This window comes from Abramis brama (genome assembly GCF_963993115.1).
Source record: "Abramis brama genome assembly, chromosome: 5".
In the NCBI taxonomy this organism is placed as follows: Eukaryota; Metazoa; Chordata; class Actinopteri; order Cypriniformes; family Leuciscidae; genus Abramis; species Abramis brama.
The window spans coordinates 28004539-28030898 of record NC_139967.1 but is presented as its reverse complement, the minus strand read 5'-3'; the positions used below and the strand labels follow the sequence as shown (position 1 = coordinate 28030898).

Sequence of the window (26360 nt, the reverse complement as noted above, 5' to 3'; positions counted from 1 at the left end):
GACAATCTATGCACATCCATTAGACATCAAAATATGGTGTCATTTTCAAGAAGTAACACATTACTCTTTCACAGGGCTACATATGAATCCGGTTTGATACCGAAAAAATAAAACGTTTATTTGTTTTATCAGTTGCTTTTGCTTTAAAATGTCTCCCTTTGATCCTCACTATACAACTGGAAATATGAGGTTATTTATTTGAGGTTTCATATTAAAACCTGGTCTTGGCAATGGATACTTTTCTAAACCCTCTATAAATCGACAATCAATTATGCTGCAATGGCAATACAATGCAATCCAAAGTACAATCAGACATTCCACTGAAAACAACTATACTACACATGTACATGTATACACTGTGACTGGATCATAACTATACTTATATATTTTAAAAATGTACAGTATCACATTTTTGTGTCTCAGTGCAAAAGATGTTTAGAAAGAAAACTAAAAAAGCAGTGCCCTTAATACATCCACAAAATGTTCGTCCTTTGCATCCTCTAAACACAATAAAACATTTGGTCATTTGAGTGCCAGAAAACAACAAATAAATTACCTGACACATTTTTTTTTTTTTTTTTTCAATTTTACAGTCACTGTCAAGTAGCAGCAAAATCAGCTCAGAAGTTTTAAATAATGCACTAATAACAGTGCATCGCTGTACTGACACAAACCATTCCCAGATACTAACAATGCAAACGATATTTACGATAATAGTAATCCAAATAACGATGACAAAAAACTTGTACATATATGCGCGTTTCTGTGTCGAAAGTCAAAAGTTATTTACAGTGCATCAGTAAGTTCTCTGGCTTTGTTTTCCGTGTTTTTATATTCCAAAGGAAAGGAGAGGAAAGGCAAATAAAAGTCCACTTCGCTAAACTCCATCAAACATCATCAGCTGGTGCATATGCTATTGATGGTAATGATCGCTGGATCCACCAGTCCCATCTCCTCGTGCTCGTTCACACAGAGCTGGTAGCCGCAGCCTCGCCGCCGCTTCAGGGGAGTGACTTTCACGTCTGGTTTGGCACGTGGCGGAAGAAGGAAGCCGACGCTCCCGGCGATGAGCATGTGCCAGATGCTGTGGATGTAGAAGTAATTCTCCTCCGTCTCCACGAAGGCGTATAAGGCCACCGCTGATGTGGCAATGGTGGTGCCGGGGAACAGGAAGAAGACCCAGCGCTTCCAGGTCGGCGGGTAACAGCGGCGCCGGCGGATGGTGCGCACAGTCTGAAGAACACAAAGCAGGAGACACATTTCATCATGAATAAATCAGCGTGGTCTAAAACGCATGAACAATGAGAAAGACACATGAATTAATAAGGCACACGGGCCAACAAGGCCCTCAGCCACCATCAAGTTCACCAGTTATGGATTATGTCAAATTGTTATTCTGGGTCAGTCACTGAACATAATTGTGGAAGCCCATTTTTGTCACTGCTTTGGTAGCTTAAATCATAATTATGACAAACAAGTGTAAATTATCAGCTAAAACTTTATAATTATAAGCTACAAAGGCAAAAATATGACATAAAAACTTGGAAATTATGAGACAAAATGTCAATTATTTAGTCATAGCTGACTTATCTCAATTTCAACTTGTAATTTATAATTTTGACAGCACTTTTGACAGCATTTCTCTGTCAAAAGTGCATTTTTTATTTTATTTTTTTTCTGATGTGATTCAACCACTGTTTATGCCAAGAGCTATTCATTTTACTAAAGTATTGTCTTTAAAGACATTGAAGAGGTAGAAACAGTAGTTATGAGCCATTACGATCGACTTTAAGGATGCCTACTTCCATGTCTCCATTCTTTGGGAAAAGAGCAAACTCTCCCCCGGGCAGAGGATCTCTTTTCTCGGTATGGAAATCGACTTTGGCATGTCAATTGCCTCGAGTTGCTGGTGGTACGTTTGGCTCTGCACCGCTTCCGTGCATTGCTCAAGAACCAGCACGTACTAGTCCGCTCAGACAATCCCGCAACAGTAGCGTACATCAACCATACGCTAACCGTACGACAAGGTGGTCTACGTTCCCGCCACCTCCTCCTATGGAGTCAGAAGCATCTGAGGTCGCTTCGAGCCATTTATATCCTGGGAGACCTGAACCGTGCAGCCGACGAGCTCTCAAGGTTTCAGCCTCTTCCTGGAGAATGGAGACTCCATCCACAGACGGTTCAGCTGATTTGGGAACAGTTTGGCGACGCACAGATAGATCTGTTTGCCTCCCACGACTCTTCCCATAGCAGCCTGTTTTACTCCCTGACCGAGGACACGCTCGGCATGGACGCACTGGCGCACAGCAGGCCGTGGGGCCTCCGTAAGTATGCGTTTCCCCCAGTGAGCCTCAGGGAGGACGAGGAGCAGGTCATGTTGGTTGCGCCTCATTGGCCCACCCGGACCTGGTTCTCCGAACTAGTACTCCTAGGACTTATCTCAATTTCAACTTGTATAATTTTGTCTTTTTATTTCAAAATTATTACTCAGTCGAAACTGAAAGATACTAAAGTCAGAATTATGAGATAGCCTACTATGTGATAATTTGACCTTTTATTTTGAGAAATTAAGTGAAAGATTAGAGAAAAAGTATTGACCTGACTTGTCTCATGATTAGGACGATTAGGATGATCTCTTAATAATAACTTTATATTTTAATAAATATATTTAATAAATTATAATTTACCAAAGCATTTTATCCATGTGGCAGAAACAGGCTCCCAAAGTTAGGCAACTTGATTTAACTCAGTGTAATAATTGCATCTTAAAATTTAAGATTAAGTCAACAAATGTGTTTAATTTCACACTGCTGTTGGTATTCACCATGAATCCTGACCTATTATATAATTTTTATGTAATAATTCAAACACAGTTGCAACTGAACTTGACAGCCAATATGAATTTTCATTGTATGGAAAAAAAACAACGACTTGAGTGGAGTGACCAAAATAAGACATACAGTATGACTGTTTTCACAGAATTTAAAACACCATTTTTACGTACAATAATTGTGCAACATAATTAGACACATTTTTGTTGTGGAAGTTGTATTCAAAATACAAAAATCTGTGCTGGGCCTGGCACCTGTCCCATCAGATTTAATGCCCATGATGCTTCTTTCAGACCAACAAAGATCTGATATCCTCGAGCCACTGCTATTAGAGTTGGATCCAAACGCACACACTTAAAGTTGGACATACAATTTACAGACTTCATCGAAATTCAATTCTCTAGCCTGTAGGGGTCCTGATATTTATGAACACCGTAAAGCAGGCTGTCCTCCCACACTCTGCACCACACACTCTTCACACCGCTCATGCTCCTACTAATGCAATTACATGGTTTTAATCCATCAGCTGTGCACAGAGAAACAGCTCAACAGATGTGTATAACATATGTAAACTCTACAGCTAACTGAAGAGGCACTTTTTAGCCCAATAGAATATTATAACAATAATTCTGACTAAAATATACATATTGCTAAAATATTTGTTGTTGGAAACAATAAATGTGCTATACTGTATGTGGAATTTTAAACCTATAAGTATATTTTTATGAAAGTGACCATTATAATGGGGTAACCAAATGCAGGCTAATATAATTAGTTTATGCTTTTGTTTTTGTTTTTATTTTCATTATTAGTTTAGCCTCTAGTCAATTTAAAAACAAAAGCATTATTTTTATTTTTAGATTGTAATGTTACAATGTTAGAATGTAATGTGATTTTAACCACCTTTTTGCACATAATATATTGCATAGCCTACATTACATTAACTATATTTGTTTCCATATACTACAATATCAACATTGTTTGTAGGATATCATTGGGCAGAATGTGAAATAACATTTTTTAAAATAAATACAGATTTTCTTTATCCAAATAGAAAAATGTAGAAAGTACCGAGATATATATATCGTATATCGCCATTTAACCAAAAAAAAACAGATATATGAATTTTTGGCCATATCGCCGACGCCCAGCCCTAGTTGGCACCAAGCAGCATCTAATATGTGTCCATCAGACTTGCTCTCCCATCTATAGTTGTTCTCCAAATCATTATCAACCCTCCTCCTGACAATGCAGAAAGAATGAGAGAAGGGAGAACTTTTCTCCCTGTCTGTCATGATATTTCAGTTAAAATGTTCCACTAGTTGACAACATAACTAGAACTTTGCCACAGGTTACAATTGTATAGCCATCGCATGAGTTTTAACTGCCCTGTGCAGCTATGGGAATATACAATGTGAGCGCGAGCACACACTCAAAGCTGAGGTTTAATATCGTATGCCGGTATAACAAGTAACAGGATTGAAAGCAAGGGTCTGAAATGGACGAGACACTTTAAATCTCATGATTCTACATTGTTACCGCTGTCAGGCATGTGCAGCAGCCAATCAAACACAGATAGGTGACTGCTGACAAGTCAATCACATTTGTGCTGCATATACTATAGGAAGGTGCAGGACCTCAGAGACATTGAAAATATCATATTCCCTCTGATTACTGATTCAACTCCAGCATTCGTTGGCTTCCTGTGTAATTTCAAAACTGAAGTTCTGCAAGTTTGTGAAACTTTTTAACGGCTGAGGAATTTAATTTCTTGTTTCTGTCAAAATAAGGATACAAATAAGCCCCGGAAAGGCTTCAAAGCCTTTATATTTATTTTGTCATTTCCAAACAATGGAAAGAACTCTCAGTGAATCCTTTCTCATGCCTATTGTGCAAGTTTATTGAATGAACTGCACAAGCAGCCTTGACGGTTATTATACAAGCATTTCTCTGTCAAAAGTGCATTTTATGTTTTTTTTTCTGATGTGATTCAACCACTGTTTATGCCAAGAGCTATTCATTTTACTAAAGTATTGTCTTTAAAGACATTGAAGAGGTAGAAACAGTAGTTATGAGCCATTACGATCGACTTTAAGGATGCCTACTTCCATGTCTCCATTCTTTGGGAAAAGAGCAAACTCTCCCCCGTGCAGAGGATCTCTTTTCTCGGTATGGAAATCGACTTTGGCATGTCAATTGCCTCGAGTTGCTGGTGGTACGTTTGGCTCTGCACCGCTTCCGTGCGTTGCTCAAGAACCAGCATGTACTAGTCCGCTCAGACAATCCCACGACAGTAGCGTACATCAACCGTACGCTAACCGTACGTGGTCTACGTTCCCGCCATATGTCGCAACTCACCCGCCACCTCCTCCTATGGAGTCAGAAGCATCTGAGGTCGCTTCGAGCCATTTATATCCCGGGAGACCTGAACCGTGCAGCTGACGAGCTCTCACGGTTTCAGCCTCTTCCTGGAGAATGGAGCAGCCTCTTCCTGGCGCACAGCAGGCCGCGGGGCCTCCGTAAGTATACGTTTCCCCCAGTGAGCCTCAGGGAGGACGAGGAGCAGGTCATGTTGGTTGCGCCTCATTGGCCCACCCAGACCTGGTTCTCCAAACTAGTACTCCTTGCGACAGCACCTCCCTGTCCAATTCCTCTGAGGAAGGACCTCCTTTCTCAGAGACGGGGCACCCTATGGCACCCTCGTCCCAATCTGTGGAACCTCCAAGTGTGGCTCCTGGATGGGACGAGGCAAGTTTGAGTACCCTACCACCACCGGTGGTGGCCACCATCCCTTCCGCTAGAGCATCGTCCACGAGACATGCCTACACGTTGAAGTGGAACCTCTTCATCACCTGGTGCTCTTCTTGCCGAGAAGACCCCAGAAAATGCCCGATCAGTATAGTGCTTTTCTTCCTGCAAGATGGGTTGGAGCGAAGGCTGTCTCCCTCCACCCTCAAAGTGTAGTTGCCGCTATCGCCGCACATCATGACGCAGTCGAAGGTAAGTCCATGGGAAAGCACGACCTGGACTAAATCCTCCTCACTCTCCTCTCGTACCCTCTTGGGACCTCGCAGTGGTTCTATCCGCCCTGCAGAGTGCTCCCTTTGAGCCTTTACAATCAGTCGAGCTTAAGTTCCTGTCAATGAAGACAGCGCTCCTGGTTGCATTGGCCTCCATCAAGAGGGTAGGGGACCTGTAGGCATTTTCGGTTGACGAAGCGTGCCTGGAATTCGGGTCGGCCTATTCTCACGTGATCCTGAGACCCCGGCCTGGATACGTGGCCAAGGTTCCCACCACTCCCTTTCGAGACCAGGTGGTGAACCTGCAAGCGCTGCGCTTGGAGGAGGCAGACCCAGCCTTGGCACTGCTCTGTCCAGTACGTGCCCTCCGTGCTTACGTAGACAGAACGCAGTGTTTAAGGACCTCAGACCAGCTCTTTGTCTGTTATGGTGGGAAGCTGAAGGGAAAGGCTCTCTCCAAGCAAAGGTTGTCTCACTGGATAGTGTATGCCATTGCTTTGGCATACCAGCAGCAAGGTCGACCATGCCCCCTTGGAGTGAAGGCACACTCCACCCCGGAGTGTGGCTTCCTCTTGGGTTCTAGCGCATGGCGCCTCGCTAACAGACATCTGCAGAGCTGCAGACTGGGCGACACCCAACACATTCGCGAGATTCTACAATCTCTGAGTGGAGCCAGTGTCCTCTCGTGTACTCGCTTCAACTACCCGGTACTAGGATCTGCTCAGGTGTCTTCGCTTGCTCGCCATTCCACTCCGATCGACTGGATACATGTGATATTCTCTTCAGGTGAGCTTCCCCGAGAAGCCCTGAGTTCCTCCAGCGCCATTGACGTCAACGCCAGAGTTATGCCACCGGCAGCTCTAGCGTTGGCTGGGTGCCTTCATGTGCATGGTTCCCCCATTGGGCCACCCCCACATGTGTATTTCCACTGTAAGCCTCTATGAGCATGTGTCTTTCCCTTGGCAAGCCACCTTGCCCCCCCTAGGGTTGAAACATTCTACCCTGTGGGCTGGACACCCCAGTGTTTCTCCATATGCAGCCCGCTCGCGGGTCATAGTGTATTCTGTAAGCCGGGGGTGCCAGTCTCACAACAGGGAGCTCAGACTTACGCAGGGCACTAGAAGACAGCTGAGATGGCGTGATTAGACTGGGAACCCCATTCGTCATCATGACGTAACTCATAGTGACCACGAAAGGGAACGTCTCGGTTACATATGTAACCCTCGTTCCCTGAGTAGGGAACGGAGATGTTACATCTCCCTGCCACTTCCGCTGTACCGCTGGAATGCCTGAGTTCAGTCTCCTCAGCGAAGAAACATATCTGCATGTTGCCAGCATACTTCCTTAAATACCCACGAGGTGGGGCGGAGTTACGCTATGCAAATTCCACAGACCCATGGCATTTCCTTGCCATTGGCTCGTTTTGTAATACTCGAAGGTGAGAGGCTTTCTAAGCGAAACCCCATTCGTCGTCATGACGTAACGTCTCCGTTCCCTACTCAGGGAACGAGGGTTACATACGTAACCGAGACGTTTTCATTTCATTATCGTTGTTCACTTGGCGGCTTAGTTGTAACACTGTGCTACAACTAACCCCGCTGTGTAAAAAATATTTTAAGATTTGGTAACATACACACCCATCTCAGAAACCGAAAAAAACGTATGATGAAAAAATGTACTTGCATGGTGTCAAAACACTCTTTGTCCAGTATCTTCACGAAGTCTTATCAAAACTTTCCACAAATCAACGGGAGACTGTCTTCTGGCAGTGAGAGAAAATACGCAGAAACACAACCTGCTTGACCCTGACTAACTATGTAAAAGGTCTGTGTTACATTTAACACTAGAACTACCGGAATTCCATAACTACTAGAACGACCATAGCGGTCATTCTGACCGTTCATACTTTGACGTTCATATGGCCGTACTGAACGTCATTTTCGTCATGTCATATCTATTGTACATGTTAACCTTCTCTTTTCCAATGAAGCTTTTAATTCCTGTCGTCATAGCCCTTAAAACAAGCACAAAAGAAAGATTCCCCCGACAGGTGCTGTCTCTATTTGAGGAACGTTTTGCGTCAAAATAATATTTTTCTCACCACGTGAATAGACATGCACAAAAGTTAGGAAACGTACAGCCCTGTTTGTAAATAAGTTCAATAATCAATACAAAATCTAAAAATAAATGGATCTACAATGATAGGTAATAATAAACAGGACACAAAATTTTTATTCAAATGAATGTGAAACATTCAGAAAAAATGTTCAGAAAAAACATGAACATTAGCTAAACAAGAAAACGAACTGCTTTAGAATGATTCGTTTCAGTGAACAAAAAATATTAACAAACAAAATCAGGTTAACTGCCCATTTGAACGGCGCAAACACCCCGCATCATTGACGCTTACGCACATTCCACACAGGTAAACACCGCCTTTCGTGTGCAGCTCCCACACACTTTGTGACATTTGGCACATGTCTCCTTGGTTTTATTTTGTTTGCAGTTCCTCCAGTTGTATGGCTTTTGATTCCATGTGGTCGGAGCGAAGTTCGCTCGCCAGTCGTGTGATGAAGTCCCTCCACGAAACTTGCAATGTAGCGGACTTATTATATTTATAATGCGTGCAGTCGAAATGACCGTTATGGTCATTCTAGGTAGAAATAGTCAGAACTGTTGTGTGTTTTGTGATTTTAATAAAAGAACAGTGTCAGAATAAAATATACACATATTTAGGAAAAGTCAGAGTCCTACAGCCACATTTATTTTATTTTAACAAAGTTATTACACTGTAAAATTTAAAAACGGTCAAAATGACCGCCTTTGGAGTTCTAGTGTTAACCCCATGTTAGTTTGTGCCCCACGCTCCCCTATCAGTATCATTGTGAGTTTATAATGAGTCCCACAGCATAAACCATTATGAGAAAGAAACATCCTGCCCTCTGTCAACATTTCTCTACTCATTAATCTTCAGGCACATAACAGGTGCATGTTGCAAAAGGAGAGAAAGTAAAATGGACGAGCTCTAAATGTGACATTTAACCGATGGGCCTAATCTGTACCAACCCAACCTAAACTATACCCACACAATGGCAAAACACAGCTTCATATTGGTGTAGATCACAGCAAAACCCAGATGTCCAACTCTTCATGCCACATACTGTTTATTAATGAGGATTGTTCTCAAAATGTGCGTGACTCCCATATGTTCCCTTTGACTTTTATTGAAATTGATTCTCATTTATATTTCACATTATAAGGCAGCTGTTTTGACAGAAGGGTTGGAATCCAACACCCACGGTTCTGACCACATCCTCAAACACTACAGGCTTCTCCTGAGATGATTCACACTTATTTAACCATCTCTGAGAGTTATGCACTAATATATTACAAAGAATTCATCAGCCAAACAGGATATGCCTTCAGATATTGATTGGATGACGCATTAATCAATGATGCCTGGACAGAAGTGGAAACACACCTCACACCTCACCTCAAATCTAGTTAGCATGCTCTTGGAGAATTGTTTTGAGAGAAATGCTACAATTTATGAAAGCGAAATGTATTAGCCCACAAGCTGCTCAACATAATTGTTTGTTTTTCAGTAGTTATTTATCATTCTGTCTTTGAGATGTTGCATCATATATGAAGCTCAGTGAATGTATTCACATCAAAATAGAAGCTTGTTAACTAGCAACTGGTTAACATGGCTCAGTTAGCCGCTGCTGGTAGACGCTGTAATTACATCATCTGGCCACAAAGAGCATCTTTCTCCATTGATGCCATTACAAATATGCATGTATTCTGATGAAATACAATTTATTTCAGACACAAATCATTACTGTTTTATTGTTAACTATAACATTAAAACTATTAAAATGTTTTTTATTATTATTATTATTGAAATAAAGCTGAAATAAAATGAATATCAATATTAGGTGAAAGTTAAAAATGTTGTCTTGTCAACTAACTGAAATAAAATAAGTTAAAGCTAAAGAACTAAAATTACTAAAACTGAAATAAAAGTAAATTAAAGCTAAATATAAATATTAAAAAACAACAAAATTACTAAAACTAAAATGAAAAAGAAAACTGAAAAAAAAAAATACAATAAGTGAATTAACAAAAATAAATTATATTTAAGCATATAAATAATACTACACACTAATATTTTATTACTTAAAAGTAGATGAGTAAAAGGATGAAATAGATGAAAACTAAAATATATATATATATATATATATATATATCCTGAATTTTCTCTCAGTATCCAAAAAATTAATTTTTATGCCACTTGATACTTTGTATTACGGGCCTCCCAGATAAATTCCTTCAATTAGTGGGGCAAATCATAAATATTTCCTATTAATTTTATGTCATAACATTTCTGTTTAAAATTGCAAAAAAAAAATATTCAGATATTCAATGAGTAACATATTTCATAGGATTCCAGTATATATAGCATATCATGTACTATTTCATAATCTGTGTAAGAGGATCTATAAAGTGGAGTTGCTGAAGCTCATAACAATAAACCGCATGAGTCAAGGATCACCGTGCATGGAACAGAGCCATAAGAGCAAATCAACGCTTTGGAAGCATTACTGCTGATGAACACATAAAGTTTGCAAAGACCTCCTCCAAGTTCAATAGCACCACTAAAACAACAAAATGTTTTATATTTGAGGGGAAAAAAACAATGTGAAGCATGGGGACATGTAAAGAAATTGGTCAGCTTTGCTGCATCAGGGCCTAATTGCTCTAAGACTACAGTATGTCTTGATGCTCAATTCTGATTCATTGCTCAGATCCGATTTTTGTTGTTGTTGTTTGGCTCTTCACTTTATCTTTTAAATGTAGCCATTATCAAATTCGAGTGTGAACTGGTTACGGTTCTGAACTGACCCACATGCGCAAAAGAATATTAACAAAGACGGCATGCAGCACGCTGTCATACGAAGATGTAGACGAGGAGGACGAGATAGAGAGCAACAAGCTTTGCTTGTATAGAGCAGTCACCGCAATACTTATGAGTACAACAGCTCACAGTCTCTCCGACTGACTAACTTCCCTGCTGTCTTCCATATTCAAAGAACTACCGCTGGTATGTAAAATCTTTGGAGTGATGTCCATCAGCGCAGTATTGTGACAAATGTTGATCTACAGTGGCGTAAAAGTAGCAAGAATTCTGATGACTGTTCAGACTGAGGTTGCATTGCAAGCATGATCTGACCTGCATCGGATTTAGGACCACATATTGAAGGAATCGAAAAGATAAGATTCAATGTGGTTTGTGCTGTTCACACGGTTATAAAAGAAATCGGATCACATACGAGCAAAAACAGTCTGATTTGGGACACTTTTGCCTGCAGTCTGAACTTAGTTGTATCAGGAAATTCAGTGTTTGACTCTGAATCTGATTCAGAAACTTAAAGAGGTCATGCAACATGACATTAGTCCAAAAGTAGTTGTATATCCACATTGAGTGTATTCTTATAATGCCCGAAAGACTTTAGATATACCAAGAAGGGGTACTCATATTACTATGAATGGGAGAAACTTCAATGTGCATTATGGCGGAATAAGTCCCGCCTTCAAATAAAAGAGCCAATCACCAATTGGTAAAGTCATCGCATCACTGCAGCTGCCTTTAGAAGTTCTGGTTATCGCAGAAACAGTCAATGTCATTTACATTTAATAATTTAGCAGATGCTTTTATCCAAAGCGACTTACAAATGAGGAGAACAATAGAAGTAATCAGACCAACAAGAGGGCAACAGTATACAAGTGCTGTAACAAGTCTCAGTTAGTCTAGCACAGGACACATAGCAAGGTTGTTTTATTTTGTAAATCAGGAAAAAAAGAAAAGAAAAGGTAATTGCTAGTATTTATTGGTCAAGTGCTGACATTTTTCTGAAAATGGTCGAATTGAGATAGGCAGGTCATTCCACCAGCTGGGAACAGTCTAGGAAAAGGTCCGTGAGAGTGATTTCGTGCTTCTTTGGGATGGCACCACGAGGCGTCGTTCACTTGCAGAACGCACGCTTCTGGAGAGACATAAGTCTGAACTAGCGAAGTCATGAGACGCATTGGCTGGTATAAGGTTTTTTAATGCTATTTGACCATTGGAAACAATATTTAAAGGTTGCTGATTTGAAATTTGTGCCAAGCAGGTTTTGAGATTTCAGCATTCCCCCATTCAAGTAGGCTTGCTGCCCAAAATGGCTGTTTTGCAAATATGTCCACCGAGTGAACACTTTCCTTGAAAGAGACTTTGTAATGGCTTAGTCAGAATGTTGACCTCCAATAAACTGCTGTGCCATAATCTAGAGCAGGTCATTTTAGCAAAACATCCCAAATATGTTCAAGAACCAAAACAATTCTGAAATGAAACACCAGTCAAAATACCTAACTGAAGGACTGATCAGGCACAACATAAACATTTCTACACAAATAAATCACATTGAGAATTCCAAAGGGCTCTCATCCTTCCCCTCAAAACACTATGTTTTAAACATCCTGTGCCTTTATTTGGTTTGTAGGTGCTACTCAAGCATTATTCTACAATAAAAAATAAAATGTGTATTCCTCTAGCTAGCAGGTGTGATTTGATTTTAAGTGTTACAATTCAAACAGAGGTTGTTATTGGACATAAGGAATGAAACTCAAACTTCAGTCAATGCAGTCAATGTAAGGGTGAGAGAGAATGTTTTTCTCTCTCTCTCTCTCTCTCTCTCTCTCTCTCTCTCTCTCTCTCTCTCTCTCTCTCTCTCTCTCTCTCTCTCTGTCTATTAATATATATATTTTTCTCCATAGAGCAAAAAAAGTAGTGTTCTGGAAGTAAAAACCCCATTCATTTTCCAAAGAAATTAATTTTAAACAATAACTTTAACCTTTCGAGATTTATTAACCATGAATAGATTTTTTTTTTCTCCATCTCAGAGATTTTCTTTTTGATCTCAAAGATTTTATTATTTTTTTATCTTTATTATTTTTTTTTAAATAATTAATAACTGATGAACAGTAAGCAAATAGTATTTTTTTCTAATACATTTTTGGTAACAACTTTTATGATAGAATGTTGGTAGTTAGTTTAGGTCAGGCTTAAAACTCTTCACTAAAGAATTTTTGAATAATTAAAAAAATATTTTGTCATCTAATTTAAGCTCATCTGTGTATATTCAGAATGCAGAGCCCAAAAACAAGAGGATCACATAATATAATGATAAACTGCATTGTAAAAAAATGATGTGGAGCATGTCACAAGCTTGATAAATTATAGCTTTTTTCCTCAGTTAAAAAATCACACTCCCAGAGAATCACACAGTGGGACGCTTTGTACCGTGTTTGCGTAGGCTCGGGGAGCATTGAAATGGAGGTGTCAACTGACATGTTTTAACTACAAAGAGCCATTATGTGCCATGGAGATGATAGACGTGTGTATTTGACAGTCAATGTCACATTCAATGAATTTTAGACAGAATTAGAGTAATCTGTACACTGGTCTTTCAATCTGACATTCAGAAATGCAAGAACATTTCAGCCTACATTATTCATGTATTCCTAGTACGTAGTGCTTAATGTTTAAAGTGTTTGTAGTGTTCTATTAATAATAAAGTTATTTAGTAAATAAGATTGGACTGGACTGGAAGAACAACTGGTATTCCAGCTAAAACCAGCAACATACCTGCTTGGCCAAGCTGGGACACCAACTAGATCATCTGAAAACAAGCGAAACCAGCTGGGAGAGGGAGACAAACTGGGAGTCCAGCTATACCAGCTAAATACCTGCTTGATCAGCCAGGAAACCCAACTAGACCAGCTGAAGACAAGCGTAAACCAGCTGAGAGACAAACTGGCAGGCCAGCTAAACCAGCTATAAATACCTGCTTGATGATGGAAAACCAACTAGACCAGCTGAAGACAAGCTTAAACTAGCTAAGACCTGCTTAAATCAGCTGAGAGACAAACTGGTATTCCAGCTAAAACAGCCTGCTTGGCCAAACTGGGAGACCAACTAGACCAGCTGAAGACAAGCGTAAACCAGCTGGGAGACAAACTGGCAGTCCAGCTGGGAGAGAAATTGGTATTCCAGCTAAACCAGCTAAATACCTGCTTGGGCAGGCTGGGAGACTAGCTGACCTGCTTAAACCAGCTAAAACCAACTTAAACCAGACCCCACCATGTGCTGGTTTAAGCAGATTTTTTAGAAGACAAAAACATGTAAACTATGGTAATTCTAGTGTTCTATTAATAATAAAGTTATTTAGTAAATAAGATTGTATGAATGTGTGATATGTAATGGGTATTTTCAACATTAAATGTACAGAGAAATGCAGAATAAGGATGCTCAGGTCAAAGGCCATATATACTTAACCAAAAAGTGCTTAACACAGTAGAACTAACAGTCATATGATTAGCTAAGATCATTACAAACCAATCACCAGAACAAATTACAGTGAAGAAGACTTGAGTGACATTGATTTTTACTCAACTGTATGACATGTATCTTTCTATTCAGGAGACTCACTTGGTTGTTGTGGCCAGTGATCTCCCGGCCGTGAATAAAACTTGATTTCTACAAAGAGCAACTTGGGAGTCGTGTCAGGTATATGCTGCGCAGCTGAGAAATAGATTCTACGCTCAAAATACAACAGCAGAACATCTATGTGTGATTGACAGAAGTACTAAAGATTCTACGGTCAAAAGACCACCGCAGAGACCGTGATAGTGTTGGAAGACTATAGAGACGCCCTCGGGGTGAGGCTGTAATACTCTGAGTTAGTATTAATGATCCTGTGTCGGACCAGCGGACACCTGAGAAGGACGGTGAGAGTGTATAGATGCTAAAGACCTGTGTGCTCATGTGTGATTGAGGTAGTGATAGTAGCTTCTTGATGGGACGCCGTCACCTTACTTCAGGGAAGTATTGTATTGTATTGTAAGCATTCAGGTAATTCAGGGAATTACCTCAAGATACTGTAGTTATTATTTTTAACAACTGGAAGTTGTTTAAATTGTCTGTGGTGAAGAAGTCAGATTAAGTAGGTTGTATTCGTATTAAGAATTTCCACGACAAATGTGTAACACCATTTTTTTGCTGCCTTGCAAATTCTAGTTATTCATGACATTTTACCATTTTTATGGTAAAGTTCTGCAATTACTAATGTTTTAGTGTTACAGTAACTAGCATCAAAAACACAGGTATAGAGTGTAGCAAGCAACGATGTACCTCAACACCAAAATTACAACATCTAAATGTCTTTAATTCTGTCCCAATGTGTTTTTCCTCATAATGCTCTATTTGAAGCTTTATTAGTGCCTTCAGATGTGAGTTCAGAGTCAAAGGATGAAGAAATGACCTTTGCTAGTCATAGTTTTGTTGAACATTTGCTATTCTCTCTCATTATTTCTCTCTCACACAATGTATCTTTGTAGCTGCAGAAGAAGTTCACTGGCTCCTCTTCTCTCTGCATGTACAGTATGTCCACCAGCACATTTGACTCAAGGGAGGACGTGCTTCTCTCACTCAACTGTAATTTGCCAGAGGCTCTGGTAAAGACTTTTCCTTGTCCAACACCCTTTTTTTTTTTTTATCTTCTCACTTCAGAAAAACAGTGTGGTCGCTAGAGGAATTAGCATAAAGTACAAGCTGCCTGGTAATGGAACAGTGAGTGCGTCTCTAATACTGAAAGAACAGAGAAACTTTTAATGCCACACCATGCTAATGCACAGATAAATGCAGCCCTAGGTAGCTCGAAATGCCTTCATAAATTATAGATATTGAAAAGGTGCTTCTTGTCACTCAACATTCAAAGAAAAAACTAGCATTGGCATTTAACTGCCGGATCCGTTATACTGAACATGGTTATTTTTGGACACACAGGCATGTTGCCTTTTAATATGATGCATTTACTACAGTACATTTGCAAATAAATATATTTTATCCATTTACAAAGCTGAAAAGGTTTGTTTTCCCTGTTGAAAAAAAAAAAAAAACTTTTAAAACCTAGACTGGTTTGCTTTTTAGCTAATTGGACTGGAAGAACAACTGGTATTCCAGCTAAAACCAGCAACATACCTGCTTGGCCAAGCTGGGACACCAACTAGATCAGCTGAAAACAAGCGAAACCAGCTGGGAGAGGGAGACAAACTGGGAGTCCAGCTATACCAGCTAAATACCTGCTTGATCAGCCAGGAAAACCAACTAGACCAGCTGAAGACAAGCGTAAACCAGCTGAGAGACAAACTGGCAGGCCAGCTAAACCAGCTACTGTATAAATACCTGCTTGACGGTGGAAAACCAACTAGACCAGCTGAAGACAAGCTTAAACTAGCTAAGACCTGCTTAAATCAGCTGAGAGACAAACTGGTATTCCAGCTAAAACAGCTAAATACCTGCTTGGCCAAACTGGGAGACCAACTAGACCAGCTGAAGACAAGCGTAAACCAGCTGGGAGACAAACTGGCAGTCCAGCTGGGAGAGAAATTGGTATTCCAGCTAAACCAGCTAAATACCTGCTTGGGCAGGCTGGGAGACTAGCTGACCTGCTTAAACCAGCTAAAACCAACTTAAACCAGACCCCACCATGTGCTGGTTTAAGCAGATTTTTTAGAAGACAAAAACTTGCAAACTATATGGTAATATTATCATCCATGACAAACAACAATGCCTTTATCTTGCAAACATCTCCAACATCTGTTAATTTTTATGCTCCGAGTCAGGTCTAGTATAACGGACATGCTTTCTAGCACGTTTTATTAATGTATTATACATAAGACGCTTTACAGTCCTAAACACACGAAATCTATGCATGTGCACCATACTACTTACCCAGGCGATGGCCATGATGCCTAAAGCGAAAAGGCTGGGCCCCAGCAGGTTCCACAGACCATGACGGTCCAGCTGTAAGGCCATGGACAGAGCCATCGCCCCCAGCAAGTACAGCACCTGGTAGGAGAGCGACAAAGAGGGAGAACATTAGTTCAAACATCAACAACTCATCATGCATAGAGGCGATAGTGAATCCCCAGTCCAACCCTCTGTCAGGCAGACTGTAAGTAAAGAGAGGTGCTGCTAAAAATGTCCTTCTCGTACTCTTTCCTTCCTCCGTGAAGTTCAGAACTGTTGTGACAAGGGTGATTTGATTAGTGTCTGCAAACTTCAGCACTCAGCAAAACACATTCACAGGCGAGCACACACAATCACCTAACATATATAGAACCATTATCCCTGGAGGGGAGCTATTTTTTCTTATTCTTTCCATTAGGTACTTCCTTCACAAGCAGAAGCTCCCTCACTTCATATCTCTTATTCTAAATAACTCAAACACTGTTAATCACATTCTTACTGTCTTTCTCCCTGTGCTCTCTTTCCTTAATCCTTACTCTTGAGCAGCTGAAGACTGAACTAAAGAGAAAGTGAACCTGAAAAGTGTCCACCTATATTTGCTCTGCTCCACAGCGAAATGTCACCATCATTATGACAGCACATGACAGACTGCTGACATTCGTATATTTACACTCTGTGTACGCTGTTTACTGAGGTGGACGAAAATTCTGCTCTCTTGCACATCTTGGAAAGCTCTTTTCCTGGCAATAAAGTCCATGAAAAACTACTGGCCTCTGTGAATCACACAAAATGAATTTATAGAAATTGATGACAAAAGAAATAACCAGCATTTCTGGGCCCCATGGTCTTCATATGTAATTTTAACCATCAGATTGTGGTTATTATATACAGTGGCCCATTTTTAATACTCAGACTATCTTTTAAAAGTTTGAGGTTAGTAAGATTTGTAATGTTTTTGAATTTATATATATATATATTAAAATGTAATTTATATCTGTGATGTCAAAGCTGAATTTTCAGCATCATTGAATAGAAAGTTCAAAAGAACAGAATTTGTATGAATTGCTTTTCTATCACTTTTTTCTATTTAATGCATCCTTGCTGAATAAAAGTATTAATTTAATTGAAACAAATTTCTTAAAAAAACTGACTGATAGAAAACTTTTGAAGTGTGTGTTATATTTAATGCAGAAACTGTACACACAAAAATATTTGATCTAACCGAATATTAGCAACAACTAAAAAACGTTTATGAGCACAGAGCTACAGACCACAAGGTTTATGGTAATTGAATATGATTTGTACCTGTTTGATAATGGATTTGAGTCTGGCCATGGCGATGACAGTGACCCATACAGACATGAGCGAGCCGAGGAAGTCACAGAACTGCAGCACGTCATACTCCATGATGCAGAAGACCACAATGCCTGGCTGGTCACAGGCATGATAAAACTGTTCAGGGGTGAAAGATGAAAACAAAAGGTCAGAGGAATCATGAATAAAATATGACACTCTGACATGTCACTGGTTCTTAACTATAATCTCCATACGTCAGCTGCCACTGATATGCTGAACTAAGACTCATGATGGGTCTGTAAATAATACAGCACTTCTTCAAGCACTTATTACATTATTTAGGCATGTTTGTCCAAAGCCTGAGCAAAACAGAATGCAAACCTAGTATAAAATATAAATTATGCAACAGTTAGTTCTAGTTCAGTAATCTGACTGATCAGTTAAGTTCATTTACAAGTTACAATGATTTCAACCATAAGCCATCCACTCAGAATTAAGAGTTGGGATTATTCCTTTTATAAAAAAATATTATTCTTGAAGCTGTATATCTTTGTTTTATTTTAGACGATTCATGTCACAACATGAAGATAACAATTGAAATGCCTAATTTTGGGCATTTTTGATTGGTTTAAAGCAGATCTTCAAACTCACAGTGGAAAAGAACATGGTGAAAATATAGACAGATGCCTCCAGCAGGTAATGACTGCGGATGGCGATGGTCACAGGTGGGACGAACATCAGGTTGCTGAGGCACAGAAGGAGAGTGGAGAGCAGCTGGAACCCATACGAGTACGCCTCAGTGTTGTCCGTGCAACCCCAGCCATCCCAACCTAGAGAAGCACACGTGTGTTACAGACCACTCGAAACTGGACTTAACATGATCCTGCACACTATAAGATACAGCAAAAGTGACAGTTTTAAGTGTAAATCTTGAAAGCTTCGGTCCCTGTTCACTGTAACTGGAAAAAATGTGGAAAACATTCATCATCAAATATTATTTTATGTTCAGCAGAAGAAATAAAGTCATACCGGTTTGGAATGACATGGAAGTGAGTAAATGAAGACATCATTTTCATTAATGGATGCGCTATCCCTTTAAAATTAAGTACAATACTGTTTAAAAGTTTGGGGTTAGTAAGACTTTTTTTAAAGTCTTTTAAAAAAGGCAAGAAGGAAGAAATTAATACTTTTATTCAGCAAAGATTCATTAAATCGATCAAAAGCTGTTAAAAATTTTTTTTATTTCAAATACATACTGTTCTTTCTATTCATCAAAGAATCCTGGGAGAAACATGTAATGCACTTTAAATATTAAGCATTTAATATTTTATGTTTTCAACATTAATAATAATAAGAAATGTTCAGCAGAATGATTTCAGAAGGATCATGTGACACTGAAGACTGAAGTGATGATGCTGAAAATTCTTCTTTGCATCACAGAAATAAATTACATTTTAAAATATATTCAAATAGAAAACAGTGATTTTAAAATGTAATAATATTTCACAAGATTACTATATTTATGATCAAATAAATGCAGCCTTGGTGAGCATAAGAGACTTCTTTCCTGAACATTTAAATAATCGTACAGACCCCAAACTTTTGAACGGTACTGTGGGTAAAATATACTATTGTCCATGTCTTCAAAGCAAACTAAGGTACAAAAAAATTATTAAATAAATTAAATTATAAATAAATAAACAAACTAACAACACACATAGGCAATGCATGTAAAACTAACAAAGGAAGGGAAAAAAAACATCACAGAAATACACATGTACTTTCTCCCTGGTTCGCACACACATTCTGTTCCTCATCTGTCAGCTGTTGTAAACAGCTTCATAAATATAGATTGGATTCGGGCAGCCTACTGTTATATAAACACCATGAAGGAAATAGATGCACTGCACCTCTAACCTCTCATAGAAAATGCCAGAAAACATATCACAAATCTCTCTGATTACGAAGCCTTAATTAGCCATACCACAAACAAAAATCCTCAAAGGCATGTAGTGATTGAAGTCTCACTGAGTGTCGACAAAGACGGTCAATTGAGCTTTACCAGACACTCGAGAACAGAGGAGACTTTGCGTGTGTGCTGTATCACAGCACTAAGCTGTTTGCCAGAAAACATTAATTAAAAGGGTATATTTGTCTATGCTAATGACAAAAGAAACTATGTGTAGGAATCCAGAGGGAAAGGAAAAACGAGGCACCAGAGCTTCATAGTGGCGCTGTAATTGAGAGGTTGTGATTAGCAAATTTCTCAGGATCATCAAATGTCCTCTAATTAAAAAAACACTTGATTTGTGATCTCATCGTTATTAGAGCGACATGATTGGCACATGTGTAATTGAACCATTTAACGTGCTAATTAACTTTGATTGGCATCTGACAGTAGAGGAGAAAGACATTAAATGGAATTATAAAATATTACAGTGATTATCATCATATCAACTGCTCGGGTGATCTTTCCCTGGGGAAAGGGGTAGACTTGTTCACTTTGTTAAATGACACAGAATTTCTACTCCTTTATTTTCCTAAAAGCTGAAGTGTCAAGGAGTTTTCAAGCACAAGTGTCACATTACATGTGTAACAACCTAAAATTGCCCTGCAAGTCACCTCTAGAGATTACTAGGGGATTTTCTTTTACAATTCCTATGTTTATGATGGCTTGTATGAGTTGTTTGTTGTTTTATTTTATTGCAGGTTACTACTACTACTACTACAAAAAAATGCAAATCTATATTTGTAAAGAACAAAAAGCTATACAACCAAGCCAAACTGAAAAAATCTATGAGAAGGTAAAACAAATTGTGGCATTAGCTAAATGTGCACACAGTTATTTCAACCAAAATACAACCAAAATCCAGAATAAGTTAATAATATAGGGGCCGTTTACACGACACTGTTTTCAACTAAAAACGGAAGAATTTTTATGCGTATGGGCATATGGACATCATCACAAGTGGTTATAAGAATTACACAAATCAACACAAATTATAGCATACTGTCATCATGAAAAAAATTATATTCCTTACAACAGACTCAAGGATGATACATGTTTTAAAGCCTTTGTGTTCAAAGGATTTGACATTTTCTTAAAAGAAGTAAAAAGGGACATTATATCAGAGGAGAACATTCTAAAATTGGGATTACAGTGAATGTAAGCTTTGTAAAGATGAAATTTAGCCAGAAGACAAAGTAATAGTATAGTATTATCAAGATTAACATCCTTAGAATGAAAATCGGGCAAAATGTCTATAGGCATGTGCGTTCGGCTCGAGTGCACTGTAGTAAAAGAATGAGTATGTGTGCAGGCACGTAGTCTTTCTTTACAAAATGACATCGCCAACTACTTGTCTGGCATGCATAATACAGCGTTATTAGTCGATTTCGCGGATCCATGAGAACGGGGATCTTTTTGATAACGTTGTCATCTGTACAAAGAAAAAACTTTTTAGTTTTTAGTAAAGCATTGTCGTGTAAACGTACCCATAGGCAACACATTAGTGTAGGGTCCAGTTATCACTAACTTTCCTTATTAGCATGCATATTACTAGGATATTGACTGTTTATTAGTACGTATAAAACACATATTAATGCCTTATTCTGGATGACCATATTCTACATCCCTAATCCTGCCCAATATCTAAATTTAACAACTACCTTACTAACTATTAATAAACAGTAATTAGGAATTTATTGAGGCAAAAGTCGTAGTTATTTGTTTGTTAATAGTGAGAATTGGACCCTAATCTAAAGCGTGACCATAATGCACACTACAGTTTCAAAAGTTTAGGGCCAGTAAGATTTTTGTTGCTGTTGTTGCTGATGAAAGAAATTGATCATTTTATTCAGCAAGGACACATTAGATTGATAAAAAGTGACAGTAAACACACTTTCTACTTTCTTTAAATATTTTTTTTTTATTTCAAATAAATGCTGTTCTTTTAAACTTTCTATTCAATAAATAATCCTGAAAAAAAAAAATGTATCAAGGTTTCCACAGAAATATTCAGCACAACTGTTTTCAACATTGATAATAATAAGAAATGTATCTTTTTGAACACTAAATCAGCATATTATAATTATTTCTGAAGAATCATGACTGGAGTAATAATGCTGAAAATTCAGCTTTGCCATTACAGGAATACATAAAAAAATATACTATTTATTTTAAATTGTAATAGTTCACAATGTAAATATTTCACTGTTTTTACAGTAATTTTGATGAAATAAAAACAGCCTTGGTGAGCATTTAGAGACTTAAAAAATCATTAAAAAAAACCTTAACGACCCCAGACTTTTGAGCATTTGTGTAAATACTGTACAATGCAGACAAAGAGAAACAAATGAAAATAAAATGCAATATATTTCTTGACAAAGATATCACCAGGTCTTTGCTGATTCCAAGCCATAAACATTTTCTTATCTGAAACTTCAATTTAGGACACACACCAAGAAATTCAAAGACAATGCATTTAATTGTTTTTCTCAATGTTATGACTAATTTACCCCACTCATTTGATATAAGAGAACACATAAGAAAGTCTATGAGTGCTCACCTGCTTTACACTCGCATGCAGCATACAGGTAGTTGTTGGTGCGCAGGAGTTTGCACTGGCCATAGGTGCCGCAGTCATTGATGCAGGGGGTCAGGTAAGAGCGAAGGTACACCTCAGCTGTTACATTAGTACACAGCTCAAACCTACAGAAGAGGGTTTTTTTTAGGTTGAACTCAGTCACATTCATTGTACTTTCTTAGAAAATAGAGAGCAGCACAGCCTTATAAATAAATAATTTTGTGTTCCATGGATGGAAAAAAGTCACACAGGTTTGGATCAACATGAGGGTAAGTAAATGATGATAGAACCTTCATTTTTAAGGTGAACAATCCCTGGGATGGAAGTTAAAACTAATTAAAAATTACCTCACATTCAAAGGTGAGGAGACATGCTATAATCTCTAGTGGGATGGTAGTAGCCTCTGCGTGCAATTTCAAATGAAGATGTCAAACTTTACCTGAACTCTCCCTGTCAGAGCTAATTTTCATTTTGAATGAGATAAAGTACGGTTATGAGAAGCTATGTCAACATAAAAGAGAATATATGAATTGTTTTAAGTATTTCAAAGCAAAGGATACACCCCACAGTTCACATGCTGCTACTACTGAATGTGCTAAATGTGGATGAGGGTAAATATGTGGGGCCCTATTTTACACCCGGCGCAATGCAGAGCCAAGCGCAATGCAAGTGTTTTTTTGCTAGTTTCAGCCCGACGCAGTTATCATTTTCACGTCCTACGCCACGTTGTTTAAATAGCAAAATTTGATGCATTTGCGCCCATTTGTGCACCCATGGGCGTGCTGGTCTGAAAACGAGGTGTGTTCTGGCGCATTGTTGGCACGTTGCTATTTTGAGGCAACAGAAATAGACTGCGCCATTGACCAACTGAAACCTGGTCTAAAGTCAATGCCGCAATATTTTATTTAAAGAGCACTTTAAAAATGTGCGCCTATAGGCGGGTCCACAACGCGCATACACTCTGCTTATTAAACACACAGGGACGCACGTACATCAGCACACAAACATGCCAAATATTTAAAATAAAAGGATTACAATGTAAAAGATTATTATTGTGTACATAAAGATATGGTGGAATTTGGCTTGTCCCGTAGATGGTCTGCTTGCGCACTTTTACCTTGCGCACGAGCAGTTCCGTTTGCGCTCTGGAGACGTGTTCTGTCTTTCCACTATCAAATGTAAATAGCGAATCTACCATGGCGTGAGCGCAACTGGCATTTAAAGGGAATGGGAGATGAGACTCTGATTGGTTTAACGCACGTAAATCCCAAAACACAACCATTACTCATTAAGAGAATAGGGACAACCCTTTTAGACCATGCGCCTGGCACGCCGACCATTTTTCCCGTCGTTAAACTAGCATAAGTGGATTCGGACGATCTTGATCTGACTGTTAGCCAGCGTCGGATTCTTCACACTGCTCTAACTGCAGCCAAAAAGATAATCTTCAAGATTTGGCATGAGCCTACAATTCCAGCAGGTAAATTGTGGCTCATAGAAATTAAATACATTGCACTATTAGAACTTACTACAGAGAGAATTAACAAAGCCAAACCAAAAACACTTAAGGCCTGGACTGAATTTGTTACAAAGCTATCTCATATAATAACTCAGTAGGCCACCCGTACTGATTACTTCTGAGCGTTATCAAGGAGGAGCAGTGGAAATCCTGGAGCTGTGCTGGTGTTGTTAATCCACCCCCTAACTTATTCATTTATTTATTATAAATAATTATTATTATTTTTTTATTTATTGTACAAGCAAACCCTGGTCTTGTACATAGTTATTTGTGGTCGCACTTGTGGACCATGTTCAACCTTGAAAAAATAAATAAATAATCATAAAAAAAAAGTGGATTCGGACACGCCCTAAGTGAACTTGTGCCGTGCGCTTTAGATCATGCGCTTAGATCGTTAAAATAGGGCCCATGGAGTGCTATGAATATTCTACCTCCTTTTCTCAGCTTCGAAAAAATGTAGACTGCTAAACTGAGGTCTGATAATTTAGTGTAAAAACACCGATTCTATATTTGATGAGATTCAAATGTCCTCACCCGTGTTCAGTGGCACACAGAGAGCGCAGGCTCAGATACCACGTTCCCGTCTGTGGGTAGGGTATCCTCAGCTTGGTGATATTTGTGGTGGTGTTAATGGAGAGATGAAATCCTGAAACTGATTCTGAAGAGGAAAGAGCACAAACAGGTAAAGGACAAGACAAATGCTATCAAATTCCACCATTGGTTATGACTGAACTCACAGTTATTATTGTGAGAGTTCTAAAGAAAACTGCACAGATGAGTGATGTGCTTAAAACTTAGGTTATGTACCATAAAATAAAATGAATGTGGTAGAAGCAAGTTTACCACATCCCGCCTGCAACTATGAGATGCAATTTATGTGGCATTTGCATATAAATGTTGACATCTTCCTTTGTTTGACCTGAATTGTTTCCTAAAAAGGCATTACATTATTTTTAGTGCCGTGATTTTGGATCAAAGCCAATAGGGAACTCATGAAATGGTATACATTGAGAGATGTCTTCATGAACATTATAGCAAAGGGCACTGGCCCAAAGTAATTTAAAAGACAACCAGAAATAAATTGAAACATTCCCTACACATTTTTTCTTCCCAAAATTCAGTTAAAAGTACATAAATAAATAGATAATAAATAATACAATTGGCAGCCTGTGGCTCCCAAAACCTTCAGAGCAAAAAATACAGCAACAGTTTTTTAGGCATTATGAGATGTTTTAAAGTTCATAACTATAATGTATATTCAATTCATATTCATTCAACTAGCATATTGCTAATTTATATTAATACATATTAATACATGCTAATACATATTTAAACTACTAAAATCTGCTTTTACCTTAAATCATGCTGACAACCACCATAATATGGTACAAAAGAAAGGCCACATCAATTAGTGTAAATCAAAAATACATATATAAAAATTGGACAGAATTATCCTCACAAAGACAAAATATGACACTAAAATAATGCCATCAATATTTACAAAACAACATTAAATATAAACCAGACAATGGCACATAACTGATTACAAAAAGAAACATACATATTTTAATAATAAAATAATATCAATCATTTTACTATTTTTCACTGCAAATACATATAAATAGTAATACAAATTATTACTATGAATAATAATTAGTGCTGTCAAAATGATTAATCGCAATAAATCGATTCTAAAATAAAAAATGTGTGTTTATATAATACATCTGTGTGTATATACTGTATATATATGTGTGTATGTATGTATGTATATATATACTGTAGGCTATATATATGTGTGTGTGTGTGTGTGTGTGTGTGTGTGTGTGTGTGTGTGTGTGTGTGTGTGTGCGTGCGTGCGTGCGTGTGTGTGTGTGTGTGTGAGGGGCCGTACAAGCCAAAATCCATTCTTCTACTGTCACAAACATACATTCTCCTTTCACATACATACATTTCTCTCACACACACTTACATTCTCCTTTCACATACATACATTTATACGCACAAACACATACATTCTCCTTTCACATTCATACATTTCTGCTCTCACACACACATACATTCTCCCTCATATATTTGTTGTTATTTTTTTTGGTATCCATTAATTCCTCTTTAAGCAGGAAGTGACACTCAGACCCGGAAATACATATGCAAGACTTACTCAGCTCTTCATCACAACTTTACAATGATGCTATTCAAAGTAATCCTGTTTTCTTTTCAAGTGCAGTTTTTCTTTTTGGAGTAGGCCTAAGTAGCAAT

At 38.5% G+C, this 26360-nt stretch overlaps 1 protein-coding gene across 1 annotated transcript in view; it reads right to left on the bottom strand.

Annotated features, from left to right (window-relative positions):
* Positions 1-582: 582 nt before the first annotated feature.
* The window catches only part of tmem8b (transmembrane protein 8B), a 136169-nt gene continuing 110391 nt past the window's right edge, over positions 583-26360 (bottom strand). Inside the window, exons 8-13 of the mRNA XM_084114135.1 lie at positions 24639-24762; positions 22568-22710; positions 18651-18829; positions 18009-18155; positions 16686-16802; positions 583-1233 (exon numbers count right to left, since the gene is read on the bottom strand). Of these exons, the coding sequence (XP_083970261.1) occupies positions 898-1233; positions 16686-16802; positions 18009-18155; positions 18651-18829; positions 22568-22710; positions 24639-24762 (1046 nt within the window). The 3' untranslated portion in view covers positions 583-897. The remainder of the gene's footprint in view (positions 1234-16685; positions 16803-18008; positions 18156-18650; positions 18830-22567; positions 22711-24638; positions 24763-26360) is intronic.